Source organism: Centruroides vittatus, unplaced genomic scaffold (assembly GCF_030686945.1).
Source record: "Centruroides vittatus isolate TY-2023 unplaced genomic scaffold, ASM3068694v2 contig_453, whole genome shotgun sequence".
Classification (NCBI taxonomy): Eukaryota; Metazoa; Arthropoda; class Arachnida; order Scorpiones; family Buthidae; genus Centruroides; species Centruroides vittatus.
This window is the reverse complement of record NW_027122249.1, coordinates 2,045,020-2,064,314: the sequence shown is the minus strand read 5'-3', so window position 1 is coordinate 2,064,314 and position 19,295 is coordinate 2,045,020. Positions and strand designations below refer to the sequence as shown.

Genomic DNA, 19,295 nt, shown 5'->3' with positions numbered 1-19,295 from the left:
AGATTCTACTCACAAAATTAAGCTTTTTGCCATTTTATAATAACTAATAAAAAGTTTTTTAAAACATATTATAACAGATGCTGCCTGTATATAATTTTAAATCTGTTTGCCTGAAAGTAATACAACTCGTTGCTGGAGTTTTTATTACTTATCCTTATTAGTCCAATGTCATTTTGATAAAATAAGTCTGCACATGCCAATATGGCACTGTTTGCTTCTGCTATCTTATGTTATAGGGCACTCTGATAAAAGCTCATCGAAATGTTCACCGATGCATTGATTTAGCTGAGACTGATGCATACTGAAATGTACTGAATGAATAGGTAATAAGACAGGTTCAACTTATCCGAGTCTGATCATCCATAAAACTAAGGATCCAATCCAGACTTAAACCCAGATCTCCACGAATGATAAGCTGATATCTTAATTAACCCTGCTATCACTTTCAATTATTAATAAACTTACTTGAAAAAAATCCAAAAATATCAATTTAACCAAACAAAAATTAGACTGTTAATCAGATCATTGCAGTGTAAGTTGTCTTATGCATCTTTTTCAAAGAATTTGCTTTCTATTTTAAAAATATAGTTAATTAAATATTTTTTGAAAAAATTTTTGAACTTAATCACCCTAACCTTGTGTCTTCAGCAATCTGATGTTGATAAACACTAATGTTTTTCTTCCATTCATTTTGAACATTTGCAAATCTTCAAGTTCTGTTGAAAAAATTGTATTTGAGTGACACTCAAAACTCCCAACTATTTGTTTATTCTATAAAGAATGACGGCCTCAGAAAAATTGACAACATTAGCATTCATCAATGTAAGATTGCTGAAAACATAAGGTTAGTGTGAATTAAGTTGTTGACTTCGGTTTTGAAACTTTTGAAGATCTAAACAATTTTTGCAAGGTAACATGAATAATTTTATCCATATGAGTTATTTCCTTAATTACATTGCTTGGTTTTGTATTTCCACTATTATAACTTTGATTAAGTGATTGTTACCACTTAACTTGTGATTGTTAAATCTCAATAGCTGTCTCAATGTATCCCAGCTTACTAAAGACTTTTGCATAATCATTTGCATTCCATAAATGTATCAAAATTTACAAACAATGATTTTTAATGAGTAAACAGAAGGAATATTCAAATTAAAAATAATTTCTGCATGCAAGGTTGTAAAATTTTGTGAATTTTAAAAAAATCAACAAATCTTTGTAGCATTATACTAATAATAATGATAAACTGTTGCTAAGTTTCCATAACAATAAACAACCAGAACTTTAGCAGTTGTTTATCATAATTTGTAAAACTAATGTCATATCACTTTTGAGCAATGTCCTAAATATCAAGATGCACATCAGTGACAGAGTGTCTGCATTAGCATAAATATCCTCATGGCCATTTACAGATTGTCTCTAAAACCATTACATATCCAAGCTTTAGAAGCATTTGTCTAGAACAGGGGTGACAAACCATGTGCCATATAGCAAGCCTACTTAACTTTAAAAATGTTTATGTATGCCAAAGTTTTAGGCTTTGAATAATATTTAAATATATTAAACTAATATGCTTTAATTAGAATAAATAAAAAATAAATGTAAAACTGGTAGCAAAAGGATGATTGAAAAAGACAGATGATAAATCAAAATCATATGATACATTACATGCCAGATTTCTCCTTATGTGCCACTTTGGGCATACATGCTATAGATTTGCCACCCCTGGTCTAGGAAATGGGTTGAAAAAATCAAGCCATTTCTAAGACAAATGCCAAACAGAGGAAAATGTTTTAGCCATAATCTCTGCAAAAAATAGGAAAAAGAAAGAAGACAAGGTATGCTTACAGCTGTACTGATAAAATATGAGAAATCATGAACCTTTATCATCCCAAAGTCAATTTTAGCTGTTGTATCAATCGGTTGGAATTAAACTGAGGAGAGTACTGGCTTCTCCAACCAATTAAACTGGTTCTGTAATTCTCATGTACCCTGATCATTTATAATCATAAACACATTGCCTTTATATTTACTGTCCATGGGTTATGATGGCTGCTAAAATATGATCTTACTTTTGTATTAATCCATTTTGTACTATAATGTCTGACTTTTATTTCAAAAAAATTACTTTATCTCTTTACATTTTGTTTATTTTAACACTACTCTAATATAGTGAACACTATTATGTAGTCTTTACCCAATTGCCTCAATTTTTTAAATATTTTACTGTTATATAGTATATTATAAAAATAAATTAATCACACTATTTAGTGCTAAAATCATCCACTTTTATAAATATATAAAATTTGAACATGTTTGACATTACAGGAAGTTAGTTTTGAAACTAGAATGATGTATTAAAATGTACAAAGCACTTGCACATCAAATAGAATTAATTCAATACAACTAATTGAAATTTCCTTTTAAAAAGCATCAGGAATTAAGATAAAAATACAAATGAAATTTACAGAGCAAATCATGCAAGATTAATCAGAAACCTTAAAGATGTAACATAATGCCTGTTTATAGGCTTTAATTGTCTCAAGTAAGGTTACCCAAACAAAATTCTGTTTAGGATTGGATATGCCTTCAAACAGAGTGACTTCATTCAAACATGGAGTATACTCTTATAAAATGTATTTGGCAAGTTCAGTGTCAACAAGGCCTTTGTCAACAGACTCTTGGTGTTCACATAACTTTTTTTTTTTTTTTGTTTTAAAGTTGCCCCAAATAAAACTTTAGGTATGATGGGAGACTGGAATACTATAAATTCCAGAATGTTGTAACCTGCAAACCAGGTGATAGGACACCCAGTTTGCAGTGTCCCGTCCATAACTACTGGGGAAGGTGCAATTGGTAGTAAACATGCACAAGTAAATTCCTAAAGAATGAAACAAGTTTTAAAGTAATTTGCGATATATAATACATTGAACAAAGGACAAACAAAAATTACAGGATGGTCTGTTGTATATAATAGTAGATGGAGTAAAGATCTTTGGACCTTTGCTTATTTTATATGTAACAATAATGTAACAGATAAGCTAATTCACAAGTCTACAGTTCATTCAAACATAAACATCAGCTGTTCATCGAACATCAGAAAAGCCATTTAATTTCATAACTAATTTGATCTGAAACCACGTTAACTTTGGTTAACAAGAGTGGAAACGAAAAATCAGATAACAGTTAAAAATAGTTATTAACCATCAAAATCTTAAGATAAATTGAGGGCATACATTCACTTCACAAGTTTGGCCATGTTTACATAACAGGAAATACTCACGTGTCACTTCACTTAACCTCAATCCACTAAACACGCCATTGCCATAATCGATAGGCAGGACTATAATCTCTGCAACTGTTTATCAATAGAAAATGACCATCGACACGTTCGGTTTGCGATTACACATCACAATACTCGCCAGAATAACGCGAATTTAATTAAATAAATGTCATTTCACTCATTTTTCACTTCAATCCTGTCTAACAACAGAATGGTGTTCCAAAACAACAGAAAAATGGCTACTTAATTGTATAATTAATTAATTTCCACGCGATGAAAACGACAATTTTTCTTACATAATGATCCAATTACAGGATCAATCAAACTACATTTTTACGTAAATACTAATCGAATGGCTTATAAATCGCCTTCTACGAATGGTATAAGGCTTCCTGGCGCCAATTAATCACCAAAATCGGAAAAAACTTACCTTTACGAGATAAATTTACTTTCGCTTTCATCATTCGTCTAACCCTTTTAAGTCGCCATAACATTCAAAACATTGCGCAATGCCCTCTAGCGTTAATTATCTGACTTCGATATCTTGTCGTCACTGTAGATGCTCCGTCGCGTTCGGTTATTTCTTCGGATTCCGTGACGTCAGAGTTTAAGAACGTAAATCTAAGAATTCAAAATGGCAGATGTCTTAATTAGCTACGAATAATTTTGTACCCCTCCAATGTTCTATTTACGGTAATATGTATAAATGGAATGAGTTTAATTGGGGCCTGTAAGCTTGAGGTCCCATTAACTTATAATACGTCATAACTGACTCTAAAAAATAATTATAATTAAACGTAACAAAAAAATCCCGATCAATTGCTCAATTAAATACTTTAATAATTTACGACGACGAAGGTCAATTTTATTTACAAACTTCTACATCTTAAAAAGATTTGTCTTGACCACCGAGCTACGCTGCAGAATTCGTAACGAAGCAATCCTCCTCATGAAAGTACTTCCGACGAAGAGTAACTTTCTAAAAAAAAACGCAACTTGTTACGCAGATTTAAATATACACATCGTAACCTGACCGCTGCATTTTAACAAGGTAATGTTTTATGCATATTTAAGAAGTATTGTTAGAAGAGTAACGTAATGTGTTACGTTCATAGTGCCAGAATCTCAGCATTCACCGAAACATCAGTGATATCATAATGTAACTACTTTCTAATGTTACTTTAAAGAAAAAATTGTGGGATCAGGAGGTCACGTGCACTGCGTAACAAGGGGTGGAGCACGTGTCACGAAGGATCGTGAAACCCAACTCATCATTTCCCATATGAACACTTTATGCAAAAGGATCACAGCCGCAAATCCTCGGCCGGAGTTTAAGTACGACGTGACAATCGACTAACGAGGGTGTCGTCACAATTGTTTCCATTACCTGCGCAATCCGTCTCACTTACCCAGCCCTAAATATCACAGAGGTATTCTCTACTTAATAAAGCGTAGAGTTACTTAACAAGATTTCTTGGTTACCATTAAAATAAAAGTAAAGTGCGAAAGTTCCCGTTGCGCCAATCTGATCGATAGTACTCGTCGCGCCCTCTGACGTCATTCAAAAGTGTTAATTATAATAAACGTTAAGTCAAATAAAATTACGCTATTCAATCATTATTTTTTAAAGTTTAATAAATATATTTTATTCATTTTTTATTTACAAAATTGTGCTCTGTTCGAAACTTTCAAGTAGGAAACAATGAATTTTGAATGTAACAATGTCTAATCATAAATTTGTCCTTTCTTGTGTGGCAATTTGACAAATATGTAACAATGTAAATAATACAAAAAATAACATTTTTGTGTATACTAAATAAACATTTTTATATATTTTTTTGAAACATTTGTACAAAATGTTTTGATGGGATGTGGCACGTTGTGTACGTCACACGGTAGGGTACTGCATGCAGGTCGGGGGAACATCGTCTTCGGGGAGGATCAGAGCCACGCTGGTAGTGATTCTAGACAGTAATGCCACCCTCTTCTCTTCGTGGAGAGCTTCCCACCTGCTGTCCAGGTGCTTCCAGGCTATCTGATCCATTTTCTTGACGGTGAGTTCCGAGCTTTCAACGGAGGCATCGGTGGCGGCAGTCATCAGTATCACCACGTCCTTATACGGTGCATTCTCGTGGTCGCAGTAGGAGTGCAGGATCATGGCCGAATCGGCCGAGAGGGCATCCAGTCTTTCCAGCAGAATGACACGATGGTCGTTCTTGTCGAAGCTCTCTCTGAAAGTCGCGTCTATCTTCTCTTTCATGTCGCGGTCGGTAGTGCCTTCAAGAGAATTCAGCCTCGGATACTGTTTTCGGTTATTAAACGATTTCTCTAGAAAAGATGCCAATCTGTTGGCCAGACAAGAAGACGTCGGCCCGGCCCATCGGCTGGCCACCAGAAGGATGACGGCAGGTTGTTCGTGTCGGGTGGAGTTGATGACCGAATTGATGGCCGTGCGGATCACTTTCCAACTCCACTTGTTCTGTTTCTGGAATTCGTCCTGCAATTGCTTGTAATGATTCTTAAAACTGCAACTAGGAATTTGGCTGCAATCCAAACTATTCTTTCCAGATACAGAAAAATAGAGACCCAGCAAAATCAATATAACAGCTAAGAGTGCATACAGATAGAAGTATTTATTGTCGGTTTGACTTGTTTTATTTTGTTTATTGTTGACATGTATACTTTTTGACACCTGACTTCTTTCATTTTGTTTAATGTTGATATTTTCACTTTTTGACAGTGTTCCTCTGTACGGCACAGAAGAATAGTCACCAGTTGCATCGAGAGAGTCCTCTTCCTGAAAAAAATGAAGGAAAAACAAAATCATTATATATGTAATCTGAATATCTGAACTAAAACAGTTATATTAGTTAAATTAATTAACACATTGTTAACAGTGGATGAAGATTAAATGACTGCAATGTTTTTGATCTGGTTAATGAACCATCTCTAGGCATGGACATTTAAAAGTGGAATGTCATTCCACTGGATGGGACACTTTCAACCATTCATGCCCGAAGATGGTCAGTTAACCAGGTAAAAAATTTTAGTGTTATTTAAACTTTATCTACTGTTAAAGGTGTGTCAATTAATTCCATTAAGTAATGATAGTGGCTAGTTCTTTGTTATATTAGTTATTGTAATGTAATAATTCAACATTTGGCACTTTTACAAAAACCCTATTTGACAAATGCTGAAAGCTTCCTATAAAATATAGTAGCAAATTTCAAGCAATTATAGTAGGGCATTGGGAACAACAGAAGGAGGGGGAATAGCCTATATCTCAGCAAAACAACCACAAAAATTTGATACTCCAATCATACCTGGGCCTTCAAAATGGTAGAATGACATCTTTGCCATTTTCAGGAGTCAAATTTTGATTGGATCTGAGATTTAGATTAATAGTTTGTTAGAATAATCACAATCATTATTTCATGTAATAAGGCACTTATTGGCAATCAAAATTGTATTTCAATAACCAAAACATATTACTATAAAATATCTGCAACATTCCTCTTCATTATATCACTCATTTTGACATATTGCACTTATTCTTTGTCTTCCAAACATAAAACTGCTTAAAGCAGTTTTATGTTTGTCGCTAGACAGGCACGATATAATGAGAAAATATAGTAATATTTTTGTCATCAATAATGACATATATATTGTATATTAGTATCTAAAATATATATATATTAGTATCAATTTATTTAAATAAAAATTTGATAATGTCACAAGTAATAAGTTATTTACAGTTAGGCAAGACAAATTATATTAAAAGAGAATAGAAGTCAGTAGCACACCCAGGCAGCCTGGCACCCTCCAAAGAAGGAAAACCACCATTATAAAATTTTCCAAAAATCTTTTCCTAATTAAAATTCATTTTTTTATTTATATTGTGTTGTATTTTCTATACTACTTATGAATTAGCAGTCACATATAGTGGAAATTTTAACTGAATTTGCATTAAAAATTGTTTTATCCATTCAACTTGGCTCCCTCAAGATTAAATCCCGAGTGCTCCACTAATAGAAGTATACAATAAATGTCATACAGCATACATACATGAAAGACATCGGCTGTAGACAGTGTTTAGCTGACAGAAAAGAGGGTAAGGGAAAGGGGAGGGAAAGGAGGAGGGAGAAGAGATAGACAGCAGAGAAAGGTAGGATCCCTCTGAATGGCATACATATGGCTACAGTATTCTCTACATTTGATGTTGACGTACAGTTTTTAGGCTGCAAGGTCAGTCCCCCAAAGGGTCTAAAAGAAAACCTGAGTGTAGCAAACACCAAAAATTAAGTGTAGAAGTTAGTGCCAAGTGGCTGTGAGTAGGAAGGCTAATATCTACTTAATACTAATAAAACTGAACGTGATTGCAAATCTTAAAAGCCGCCGCAAACTAGCTCTTTGTGAGAGAAAAATGCTAGCACAACCGATGATGTCAAAAGCTCTGCCCCTTTCTTCTTGCCCATGCGATTTTTCCTTTGCTAGCACAACAATACGAGAGTATGCTCGCTGTTCACAGAATTCAACAGCAAGAGTAGTCACGCTAGCAAAAGAGAGCGGGGAAGATGGATGACTACATAAACATGTCTCATGTCAAAAAAGAAATAATAGAATTTTATCGATGTACGTAAATTACATGATTAATACACTCGGTATTGAAAATAGTGTAAACATTGTATATAAATAGTAAATAGTTATATATAAATATTTTTGTAAATCTTCGTCCGATGGCGATAATTATGATTAATTATTTGAAGACAGAGTCCTTCCCAAAACAAGGAACCACCATTTATTGTGTTCTGGACATGGGAAGGACTCTGTCTTCAAATAATTAATCATAATTATTGCCATCGGACGAAGATTTACAAAAATATTTCTAAAGTATCGTCACCAGGGGGTAGCTTTTCTCATCTACATTTTACCAGCGCCTATTTCGTTGTAGATAAAAGCCGAAACGACCCCAAGAAGGTATGATGGAAGAATAGAAGACATCCGTATATCACCAGTAACTGCTTTTTAAAAATGTTCATATTTTTAATTACTTTATATTTGTGTTTTTTAAAGGAATGTTTGGTGGCCAGTAGCCTCAAAGAAAAGGTCAGTCGCCAAAAATGTAATGTCCAGAACACAATAAATGGTGGTTCCTTATTTTGGGAAGGACTCTGTCTTCAAATAATTAATTATATATAAATAGTTTTTGGCTAGTTAAACCTAGTTAGGCTTAACTAGTAGGCATGTTTTTCCCATGCTGTTTCAAAGTTTGGAATGAACACTGACTGATTACAAGTATAGGTTATAATAAAATCTTTCTTCTACAGCCAATCCACATCTGTGGAATCCACGCCATGTGGACTATGTTATGCGAGCAAACATTGTGTAGTTTGTACCTGCTTCATGCTCGCGTAGCTTACCTAGCAAAAATGGCTCATAGCCTCATGGGCAAATAGGCAGGGCTTGGGAGCACTACCGAGCGTACGCTAGCTCCCGCTTCCTGTAGTTTGTGGTGGCTCTAACACTACTTAACAGCTAGACAAACAGTGCGAAAAGAAAACGAACACAATGACAAACTAGACAAGCCGAACGGACTGACAGAGACAAACGGGCAAGACCCCAAATTTTTTTATTTTATTTTTTTTAAACATTAACTTACTAACTAAACTAACCTACCATAACCTAGGATGAACCTATCCAGACGACTAAAGCTAACAAACCCTAATCTAATTTAACCTAACCTATCATATCCTAACTGGAAACCAAGCTGAGTCCAGTAGCGTAGCTATGGTTCTCTGGACCCGGTGCAGAACCAGATGTGTGTGCCCCGAAAAAATTTTTTGGCAGAGATGTACGTTTTCCGTAATGGTAATTGAGAATGTTCAAATGAAAACAAGTACTTTTTTCTATAAATTTCGCCTTTTGAAATTTATTTATTCCATTAAAAACATTGCGCTTAGACATTCAATTTCTTTCGTTTGATGAATGATGCTTTAGGTATTTTTTTGTTTTGTTTACGTAAACGGACTAAAATATTTTTGTGTAGTGGTTTATATAGCGTGTAACTAGATTACAGTTGAGTTGCTAGTTTTCCTGTGTAATAGGGGCCCCAGCTTGAGCATCCAAATGCCAAATTTTGCTTTGTTCTGATTGCTGTGAAAAATTTTTCAGGTCTTTTTTCTTGTGATTTTGGGGCCCCCATGGGCCCGGTGCAGACCGCACCTACCACACCCCCTAGCTATGCCAGTGGCTGAGTCGCTAATCTAACTTACAACTAGAAGACAAAAAATATAATTAAAATACAAAGTTCAAAAGGCAGCTATATACCGACAGTCAATACAAAGCAAGGAAAAGCTAATTTCCATCTGTTCTCCTAGAGTGAATGCTCTCAGAGCCCCACTAAGGGATATAAATTGAGTAGATGATGAAACATTGTACGTGTGTGAATAAATTGGTGCAGATTACAAGGTCAGTTGTACCCTGCAAGAATAGCAGCTCTCATTAAACTATCCCTAATGTGATTGTACCTATTGCAGTGAAAAACTAAGTGAAGTGGTGTTTGGTCCTCTTGAATACCACAGTTGCATTGTGGATTGTCCCCATGGTTAAACCTATGCAAGTATTGTTTAAAGTTGCAGTGTCCTGTAAGTAGCTGAGTGAGGGTAGACTAGGGTAAAAGTGACTAAGAATCACAGTAGTGTCAACCTTGGGGATGAAAGTGTAGGTGAGCCTACCAGTGGTGTCATGGTCCCAGCTGTCTTGCCGGAGAATGAAAATTTGCTTCTTGACATGACATGACTATTGTTGTACAAGGTAGGTATGTAACTAAAAGTACTAGTGACTGAAGACTTTGCAGCTTGTTTGGCAAGACGGTCAGCAAAATCATTGCCAAGATCCCCCGAATGACCCGGAACCCATTGGAAATCTATTCTAATGTTGTCTAAGTATCTGAGGATGTGGTATATGAGATGGACGGGTTTTAAGTGGCTATCAGACTTTGCAATCCTGTGTAAAGCTACCCTACTATCAGAATAAATGTGATAGTGTAAGTATTGTCTTTTGTCCTTCCTATGCTTAATATGAATTAAGCTCATAGCAGCAGTCACCAACCTTTCTGACCTCACGGACCACTGATCTCACAAATTTGAATCCCTCAAACCACTATCATGTAATTTTTTAAATGATACAAACATCTATACACTCATCTCTAACTGCACTTACGAATAAACAACTAAACCTTACAAACCTTTAAAATGAAAGTCAATTAATTGACCAAAAATATTAGATGCTATAGTAAAATAGACTGCATTTTAAAAATTTGTAAGGTATAGTTACAAACATCTATAGAATAATGATCATAAAAGTTCCATTTTACTTTAATATGAAATTCACTTGTTTAATTATAACAAATTAGTGTGAAGTTTGTTGCTGCTTGTTTGAAATAAGTTTATGAATTCTTGGCTTTTACACAAAGGAGGACAATTGCACTCGCAACATTATTGATTTATTGAAATAATCATTTCGTGTTTGGCTTTAAATTTGAATAACAAATCTCCAAAAAGTAAGAGGAAAAAAAAACCAAAGTATTTTGCATTTCTTTCATATTACATTGCATAATCTTCAGTTCACCAATGTCCAAATTTTTCCACAGACCACCAAAATTTTCTCATGGACCATTGGATGATGACTGCTGTCTTATAGAATAACAAATTATTTCATAAATTCTTTCTTTCAATTGTAATCTCTACAATTCCAAATTGAATAATAGTTCATTATAAAATTTTTGTTATATTTTTTATTAATTTTACTTACATTTTCTGATAATTCTTCACCATCACTACTCAAATCTTCATCATTTGTTTTCAATTTAGAATACTTGTCAGCAGGAAAATCATCACTTCGTAAACCTCGACGTTTCATTACTTGGTTCATTCTCATTTCCTATTAAATAAACAAAATTTGATCTATAAAGCCTAAAATATCATATAAAAAGTAAAGTATTCTCTCATAACTAAGTATAAAACTGTAATTCATATAAATAATCAGGCCAAATATAAAATTCATATTAAAAAATATACAAATTCATTCATTATAATTTATTTTCAATCTAGAGTGAATATAAAGTAGAAAATTTAGTTATTTAAATTATCACCAATTTTTCTATATAAGTAGTGATATATTTTCAGAAAATTTTGAATATATTTAAATATGAAAACATTCAGACATTATTTGACTCCTTACAGTTAAGAATTAAAACTTAAAGTTACTGCTAAAACCCATTAATTTCGTATAGGACATACATTAATTAGGAATTGGCACCTCAACTTCGGATACTTAACTCATTTCTCAAATGAATTTTACAAGTTTAGAGTTTGATTTCATTAATAATTATTATTTTTCGACATGTATAATCTACCAATTAATATACTTGTTTAGTAATAAGTGTAAGCTTTATTCCTGAAACATTTGAATTGATAAGTCTCTTTAAACTGAACAATTGCTTTAAACGGTAGACTATCTTACAGCTTAGACAACAAAAGATTAAAAAATGATCAAAGAAATAAAATCCAAGTGCGATCTCTCGCAAGATATTTAAATAGTTAAATTTGTGGAGCTGTATCTACGGTATACATCTAAGAAGCATTATTAAATTTTCTGTCGAGTATTATATTCATCTAATGTAATCTGCATTTTTTTATTTTTTTAATATTTACTCTCATAATACAGAAAGCATCTTATCATTTGATGGAGGTTTAATGAGAATATTAAAATATAGGTGATCAGCTTTAGGAGATTTATATTTTTCAAAATTCATCTGTAAAATTAGCATATGCATCTCAGCATCCTCATCCACAGCATTAACAACATTATTGTTGATGCTGTGGATGAGGGTGATGAGTTGAGATTCTAAATAACTGAAACTAAATTTCAATTATTTAGAATTTATGAAAGAAATTAATATTGATGAAGTAACTTACCTTTAATTTGGATAGGAATCAGACGGCTTTTAAAAAGTGATTGTTAACACAATATTGTTGCATAATCACTATTCACTTCACACTGAACTGAAACCTTCCTTCTCCTCAACTAACATTCTCCACGCTCAAAATTCTTCTAAAAGCCTAGTGATGACATCTACTGGACTTTATAATGTAAAAAGTTTTTTAAATATTATATATTTTTTAAATTATAAATTTTTTATAAAATAAATTATTAGAAAATGTGTTTCTTCGTTGAAGCTTTATTAATTTAATTTTATTATTCGAGTCTTCGTACGCATGATTTATGACTGACAAGTTTTATGTATACAATTACACATAATATTTAAATTAATACATAATAATTTTATTTATAATGGTTTGGAATATATAGTACAATATTTTAACGTATAAAATATAAAAATCAGAGTCCATATCAAAACTGAAACTTAAACCATGGTTTAAATTGATTATTAAATGTCTAGTGTCCAGGTAATGCAGTATCACGTGATCACAGGCACATTTAATTCGCCGCTATCCTTCTAGTGGTATTAATATATTTTACTGAATAAATCATAATTAGTGCACATCGAATCATAAATGAATACAAATACATTATTTCTATTATTATATAAATTTTAAAATATTCTTTGGACATCCATTTATGTTCTATAATAAATATAAAAGCCAATATTGACAGAAACGACTATTCATGACCTTGAAATAAATGAGAAACTCTTACGATCGATCGTTACTGTAGATACTAATATTTATATGTTAAAATAATTTCTATAACTGAACAATAAATATTAACTAGATCATTAAAAGACATATCAATTATTATTTTTTTATATAATTAAAAATATATGTAAAAAAAATCGCCCTCTAGTGAAGAAAAAATTAAACATCATTAAAAATAAAAATAATAATAACGAAGAAACATAGACATCGTTCTCTGACGATAAAAACAACAATCGTTTAATCATTCTAGAAAATAAAGCTAAATAAATAAAAATTAAAATTTTTCAATTATCTATTCGTAAATGAATCTAAAACGGTAGATATCTTTATTTTGACGCACGTTTATTACGCAATCTGACGCAAAACTAGACTGGTGTCATACGAGCGACAATGAAAATAATTAGAAAGATAATTGCGGTGTTCTTTTTATTTCATTTGTTTGCAGTATCCGAAAGTTGGGATGGATTTGATAAAATACTTCGCTCGACGAAATATATTGTCAATCGATGTTTTGACACTATCCATGATATGATTTGTGATAACACAGAATGCTGCACGGACAATTGGATAAAGGCGAACTTTTCGAGTAAGTTATTCATTTTAAAAATTTAAATTTAAGTATTTTTTAAGGAATAGTTTTTCAATTTGGTCATTTTTAAGCATTATTCCTATATATCTAATTTTACGGTAGAATTATTTATTGCTATAAAAAGATGCGCCGCTTGAATTACCTGTATAGACAATTACCGAAATATAGGAAAAAGTGTCTAAATAGTTTTCTAACTTCCTTAATTTATGATCTGTTTTGGTATTTTGATATTAATAAGAATTTATTTCGCGATTGTCCGCTTAAAAAACATTATATAATTTTTATGTGATGTGGTCGCGTGAAAGCGTGTCGCCTTCTGTTAATAAGATCCGCGTTTGAATGTACAGTACTTTCATGATGTACTTATTGAAATACAAAGTTTCAATAAGGCCATAGTTTGGCTCGTACTCCAAAACAGAGAGGTCCAACAGTTTATGATTTTGAAACTTAAATTAAAACAGTAAAGTCTCGAATCATAAATTTCGGAAGTTTCTCCGATGCATTTCGAACTTGTAAAACGCTTTAATCTTTAATAATAAAGAAATCATTCAAACTTAAAGTAACTTTGTTCTCGTAGATTTAAGTATCGCCTTAACTTCGTCGTTGCACGGGCAACACCTAGTCAAACAGATATTGCTACCTTCCATACGAGGACATCTCATCGACAACGATCCCAAAAAAGCTCTGGTCCTATCGTTTCACGGTGGAACCGGAGTTGGTAAGAATTTCGTCACTAGGCTCATTGCCGAAAATTTGTACGCGCAAGGAATGGAAAGTAAATACGTTCACTTATTCATAACTACCAGAGATTTTAAATTCGATAACGAACTAAACGAATACAAGGTAAGATCAAATTATAATGTACTTACTTTTGTATATTTTTTCGTTAAAATTTGTTCTAATATTGTATTTTATCCTCTCAACAGATCTAACTTCGGTTTTTTTTTTTTTTAAACTCTTTCCGCCCAGTGGGCACTAAGAGGGCCTCTTATAGCAAGCCCATTATGGGTTCGGCTAGGCCCACAATGGGGCGGCCGGGTGGTGAGGGACGGGGACCGACATATCCAGACGGACCACCCCCGAAAAATTCCTGGGGATTTCTCGACCCGTCCGGATTCGATCCCGGGTCCACCAGGGCGGTAGGCTGCTAACCTTGACCGCTCGGCCATCCGGCCGTCTCTAACTTCGGTTTAGAAATCTGAGCTTAATCTGGAGTTATATGGGTTGACGGTGTCACATGATATAAGTATTTTCAATGAGATCATTCAATGAATGAATTCATACCCTCTGACACTCTCAATTCGTTTGCTTCAGAAATAATTAGAAATTTTCTGCACTATGTTGTAATATTGTCAATTTTTAAATTTCTCAGAATTTAATCAACTTTAGGCGGCAGCCTACCGTCCTGGGAACCCGGGATCAAATCCAGACGGGTCAAAAAATCCCAGGAAATTTTGGGGTGGTCCGTCTGGATAAATCAAGCCCCGTCCCTCATGCCGGGTGGTGAGGGACGGGGCTTGATTTATCGTTATGGGTTCTGGCCGAATCCATAATGGGCTTGATTAAGGTGTCCTCTTACAAGTTAGTATCCAAAAGGCGGAAAGAGTTTTAAAAAATTGGAATGAACATCTGATTGTGAACAATAATGATTACAACATATTTCATTACAGAGAAACTTGGAACTTAAAATATATTCATCAGTGGCATCTTGCGAAAGTTCTTTATTTATTTTCGATGAAACTGATATGATGCCAACCGAATTAATTAACGTGATGAAACCTTACGTGGATAATTATAACGATATCGATGGAATAAATTTTAGAAGAGCAATATTCATTTTTCTAAAGTGAGTAAATCTTTATTCCGAGATTTCTTTTCACGGAATGGTCGCTTATTCCCTATGTCTGAGATTGTATCCTGAATCTCTCAATAAATATCTAACTAATAATTCGATGTACGTAGATCCGATAGGGTTTGGATCCTCGAATTCCAAATAACAGTTGATAATTCATTCGAGAGCTTTGTGAAAATTTCTCAATTTCGTCTTATAACTGCTGAAAAACTAAACCTAACTCGCAGGGTAATCTTTCATGTGAACGGTTAATAGTCATTCTAACCATCAAACTAGAGAATTTACAAAAAAAACACGAGGAATGATTCACATTTGCACGGATGAAGCAGAAAACACACAGATAAATTCTAAGTAGCATATCATCAGTGCCGTAACTAGGGAGGTACTAGCGGTGCCCAAGCACAGGGCGTAGACCCCGGGGGCGCAGAAATGACCTGGACCAAGTTTTGGGTCATAGTTTTGGGGCGTAGTTACAGATGCTCGCACCGGGCGCATAAAAGGCTAGTTATGGCGCTGCATACCATTGCAGGACCTCAAGGCGTCAACTTATTGCTCTGAGGATCTGGGATGGTATAAGATAACATTACATCTGGACTATCTGCCAAGGGTCTTGGCACTTGGCAAATAGTCCAAGTGTACTCTTTTTCTCGGAGAAAGTGATCCCAACCTTTCTAAAAACTCTCTATGGCAGATAACCAGTTTCTCAGAAGAGTAGGGGACACTTTCAATGAAAAACTGGCCCATATTTAGATGTTAGCCATGTGCAGAAAATCTGAAAACTTCATTTCAACAGCCAATTGGTGAGGCGCGAACCCAAGATCAAAACTGCCAATGTTCAGTGGTTTTATTCACTTGGCTACTAGAGAAGACTCGAGTTTGATCCGGGCGAGTAACACTCTAGGATTTGTTCATAGGCACAATATTTCGAGCCCTATTCCTCATCACACGGCCGCCTTATTGTGAGGATGGCTAAACTCAACACAGGTGTGGAAAAAGCTCGTTTTAGTGCCCATAGGGAAGAGTCAAATATATAAAAAAAATATATAGCTTGCCATAAAGTTCCTACGCTGTAACAGCACTCATAAAGACTTTGCTCTACTCTGTGTAACGTTTATAAGTACATTTCTGTAAGAACTTGAAGAACTTTACAGATACATGGATATAAAAAACATTGAAGTAATATCCTATATTTGTTTATCCCACTATGTCCAAACACATCAATCTCTTGACGACAATTAAAAAATTACGTCTTGCTACGTTCTCGGTCACACTGTTGCTCGGAAGAGAGTTGCTCCCTCAGTGAGCGAGAGCGAGAAAAAACAAACATATACACACACATCTCCTTTACCGTGTTTAAACATTGAGTGACCGGACTATACAAATATGGGATATAAAATCATAATTTGAGACCTTTTCTATACTTGTACGCTAGTTTCTCTGTATTGAAACAACGATCGATCGAATAAATTAAATTTTATATTTCCAGCAACATAGGTAGCGAAGCCATAGAGAATTTAACTCATCGAGTGTGGGAGGAAGACAGAAAAAGAATAGACATAACCTTGAAAGATATGGAACCTCTCATCGTCACGGATCTAAAGACCAAAGAAGCAACTAACGTGAAAGGTTTAGTATATTTCCATAGAATCTTCGGTAGATTTAAGTAGATCTTCAGTCGCCAATGATATGTTTTTCGTATAAATTTCAGTCGGTTTGTACAAAAGTAGTATCATGGAGAATCATCTGATTGACACTTTTGTCCCCTTTCTGCCTCTAGAGAAGGAACACGTAAAATTATGTATAAAAGACGACTTAAATTCGAAAGGGCACGCGGTGGATCCGAAAGTAATCGAAGAAATTGCCGACGAATTAAATTATTTTCCCGAAGGAACGACGAAGTTTTCTAAATTCGGTTGCAGAAGAATCAGCCAGAAAGTCAATATGAAATTGGTTGACGAATTGTAATTTTAGTTAATGTTGTTCATTAATTAGTGAGGATAGTTTAATTTCTTTTAAAATTATGAATTTATTTAATATTGTGCATTTTCTAATTGTGTAATTTACTGATATATCCGGAGTTAGGGCCCATCCTTCACCATCTCTATGAGGTATATCACATTCTGAGAACGAAATTGCAAAAGTCACGTGATAAGAGGAAACCTTTGTTATAATATTTTTTTTACTTAATCTACAATTGAATTCATAGGTATACTATCAGATTAATTTGATTGACATTAAAACATTAACATCCTCGAATGTTGTGAAAAGATTAATTAATATACTAGAAAACGAGACAGTTAAAGAGTATAGGATAGCTGTTATGAGTGTTTCTCTATTAGGGTCAGTGCCGTAACTAGGGCGGTGCCAGCGGTGCCCAGGCACAAGACGCAGACCCTTGGGGGCGTAGAAATGACCTGGACCAAGTTTTATATTATAGTTTTGGGGCGTAGTTACAGAAGCTCGCACCAGGCGCATAAAAGACTAGTTACGACGCTGATTAGTGTGTCCTATTTTAGTTAAGTTTAGCCTATTAATAATCAAATATGGTACCTAGCTCCATCCTGCAAAGAAACCATGTGGAAGTTTTAAGCTAATATTTAAATTTTGCAAGTTTATTTTATTATAATAATTATAAGCATGTAGTTTTTTTTTTATCTTACCCACTCCTCCCCTACTTAGTTTTTTCTTATACTTACTACCTCTTTGACAGCCGGATGTCAGGCAGGCTAACGTAACAGCCCTACCGCTCTGGGAATGCGGGATTGAATCCGGAGGGGTCTAAAATATTCCCAAGAATTTTTTGGAGTGGGTCGTTCCGGATATGTCGTCATTATAAACGAATCACTTCATATTTGGATCTATTAGCTCGGAATACATAAACCACACTATGAAGGTTTCTTTATTATCATCTGACATGCTGTCCTCACCATACATATATACCTCATTGTGTGTCGGGCCGAACCCCACTACGGGTAAGGTTAAAAGACTATCTACGTGCCCAGGAGTAAATACTGTGTTTTGATCTGTTATTTAAGAAAATTAAGAGAAAAAATTTAACATTTCTTACAAATATAGGCATATTTCTGTACAATTTACGTAACAATTGATTTTCTGTCTTGTAGCCAATTACTGTTCAGATAACCATGCAAGCACTCAATATTGTTGAAATGTATTTGTATGCTATTGAGGAAGGTATGTCTACGTTTTAAATGCAATACAGGTACTCCTCACTTTACGATCTATCTGCTTAACGACCACTCGCACTTACGACCAATCGAGTTTCGACCTGCAATTCGGGGAATCCCCTTTCTCAGCTTGAGTGCCGGTCAGTGGCGTATGGTGACATGCGCACTAAGCGTACTATAATAGTCTTATAGTACTATAATAGTCGTTTTATGAATAAATTTAAAGTGTGTTGCATAATTTGTATAATTTTACAACGATCCTATATTCCCGGCGCAAGCTCCTCGCTTATCGACCAATTCGCTTAACGACGTAGTCGTCGGAACGGAACTCCGTCGTAAAGTGAGGAGTACCTGTATATTTTTTGTTTAATTTTGAAGATTATTAAAATTGCCATTACGAATGAGGGAATTAGACTCACTCATAATGGGTTTAGCTAACATGAATAAAAGGAGAAATATGAAGTTCTGATCCGAATCAGGTTATGTATATTAGTAAGATAATCATTTACCATAGAACGGGTCGTTCAGACAAAAACAAGAAAATTCATGGCAAAGATTGCACCCGGTGCATTCTTTCACCATTAAAGAACAATTCGTCTGAGTTTTTTTTATCGCATGTATAACAGAAAAATTTAAGGACTTATCAGCAACTTCTCTGTAATTCGTC

General features: G+C 34.1%; 3 protein-coding genes and 1 non-coding gene across 5 annotated transcripts in view; 1 reads left to right on the top strand and 3 right to left on the bottom strand.

Annotated features, from left to right (window-relative positions):
- Positions 1-3,867, bottom strand: part of LOC136977274 (membralin-like) — a 61,413-nt gene extending 57,546 nt beyond the window's left edge. For both annotated transcript variants that reach the window (XM_067272737.1, XM_067272738.1), the window contains exon 1: positions 3,714-3,867. The gene's annotated coding sequence lies outside the window, so the exon portion shown is untranslated. The remainder of the gene's footprint in view (positions 1-3,713) is intronic.
- Positions 3,868-4,482: 615 nt separating this feature from the next.
- On the bottom strand, positions 4,483-4,588 carry LOC136977339 (small nucleolar RNA U13). Its single transcript, XR_010881072.1, has one exon. It is a non-coding gene; the product is annotated as a small nucleolar RNA U13 (small nucleolar RNA).
- Positions 4,589-4,900: 312 nt separating this feature from the next.
- LOC136977312 (torsin-1A-interacting protein 1-like) lies at positions 4,901-12,391 on the bottom strand. The gene is made up of 3 exons (XM_067272784.1): positions 12,262-12,391; positions 11,096-11,224; positions 4,901-6,080 (listed from the first exon to the last, which is right to left on the bottom strand). Exons 2-3 carry the CDS (start codon positions 11,219-11,221, stop codon positions 5,172-5,174), a joined length of 1,035 nt encoding a protein of 344 aa, XP_067128885.1. The 5' UTR covers positions 11,222-11,224; positions 12,262-12,391; the 3' UTR covers positions 4,901-5,171.
- A 995-nt stretch (positions 12,392-13,386) lies between these two features.
- On the top strand, positions 13,387-17,477 carry LOC136977311 (torsin-1A-like). The gene is made up of 5 exons (XM_067272782.1): positions 13,387-13,588; positions 14,169-14,434; positions 15,262-15,437; positions 16,930-17,069; positions 17,152-17,477. Exons 1-5 carry the CDS (start codon positions 13,393-13,395, stop codon positions 17,406-17,408), a joined length of 1,035 nt encoding a protein of 344 aa, XP_067128883.1. The 5' UTR covers positions 13,387-13,392; the 3' UTR covers positions 17,409-17,477.
- Positions 17,478-19,295: the final 1,818 nt, after the last annotated feature.

Excerpts from the sequence above, each read along its gene's own strand:
- LOC136977312 (XM_067272784.1), bottom strand. The coding sequence starts at position 11,221 with ATGAGAATGAACCAAGTAATGAAACGTCGAGGTTTACGAAGTGATGAT. Across the intron at positions 6,081-11,095 it reads GTGAAGAATTATCAGAAAAT|GAAGAGGACTCTCTCGATGC; the intron begins GTAAGTAAAATT and ends CATTTTTTTCAG.
- LOC136977311 (XM_067272782.1), top strand. The coding sequence starts at position 13,393 with ATGAAAATAATTAGAAAGATAATTGCGGTGTTCTTTTTATTTCATTTG. Across the intron at positions 15,438-16,929 it reads GCAATATTCATTTTTCTAAA|CAACATAGGTAGCGAAGCCA; the intron begins GTGAGTAAATCT and ends TTATATTTCCAG. Across the intron at positions 17,070-17,151 it reads AGAAGCAACTAACGTGAAAG|TCGGTTTGTACAAAAGTAGT; the intron begins GTTTAGTATATT and ends TATAAATTTCAG.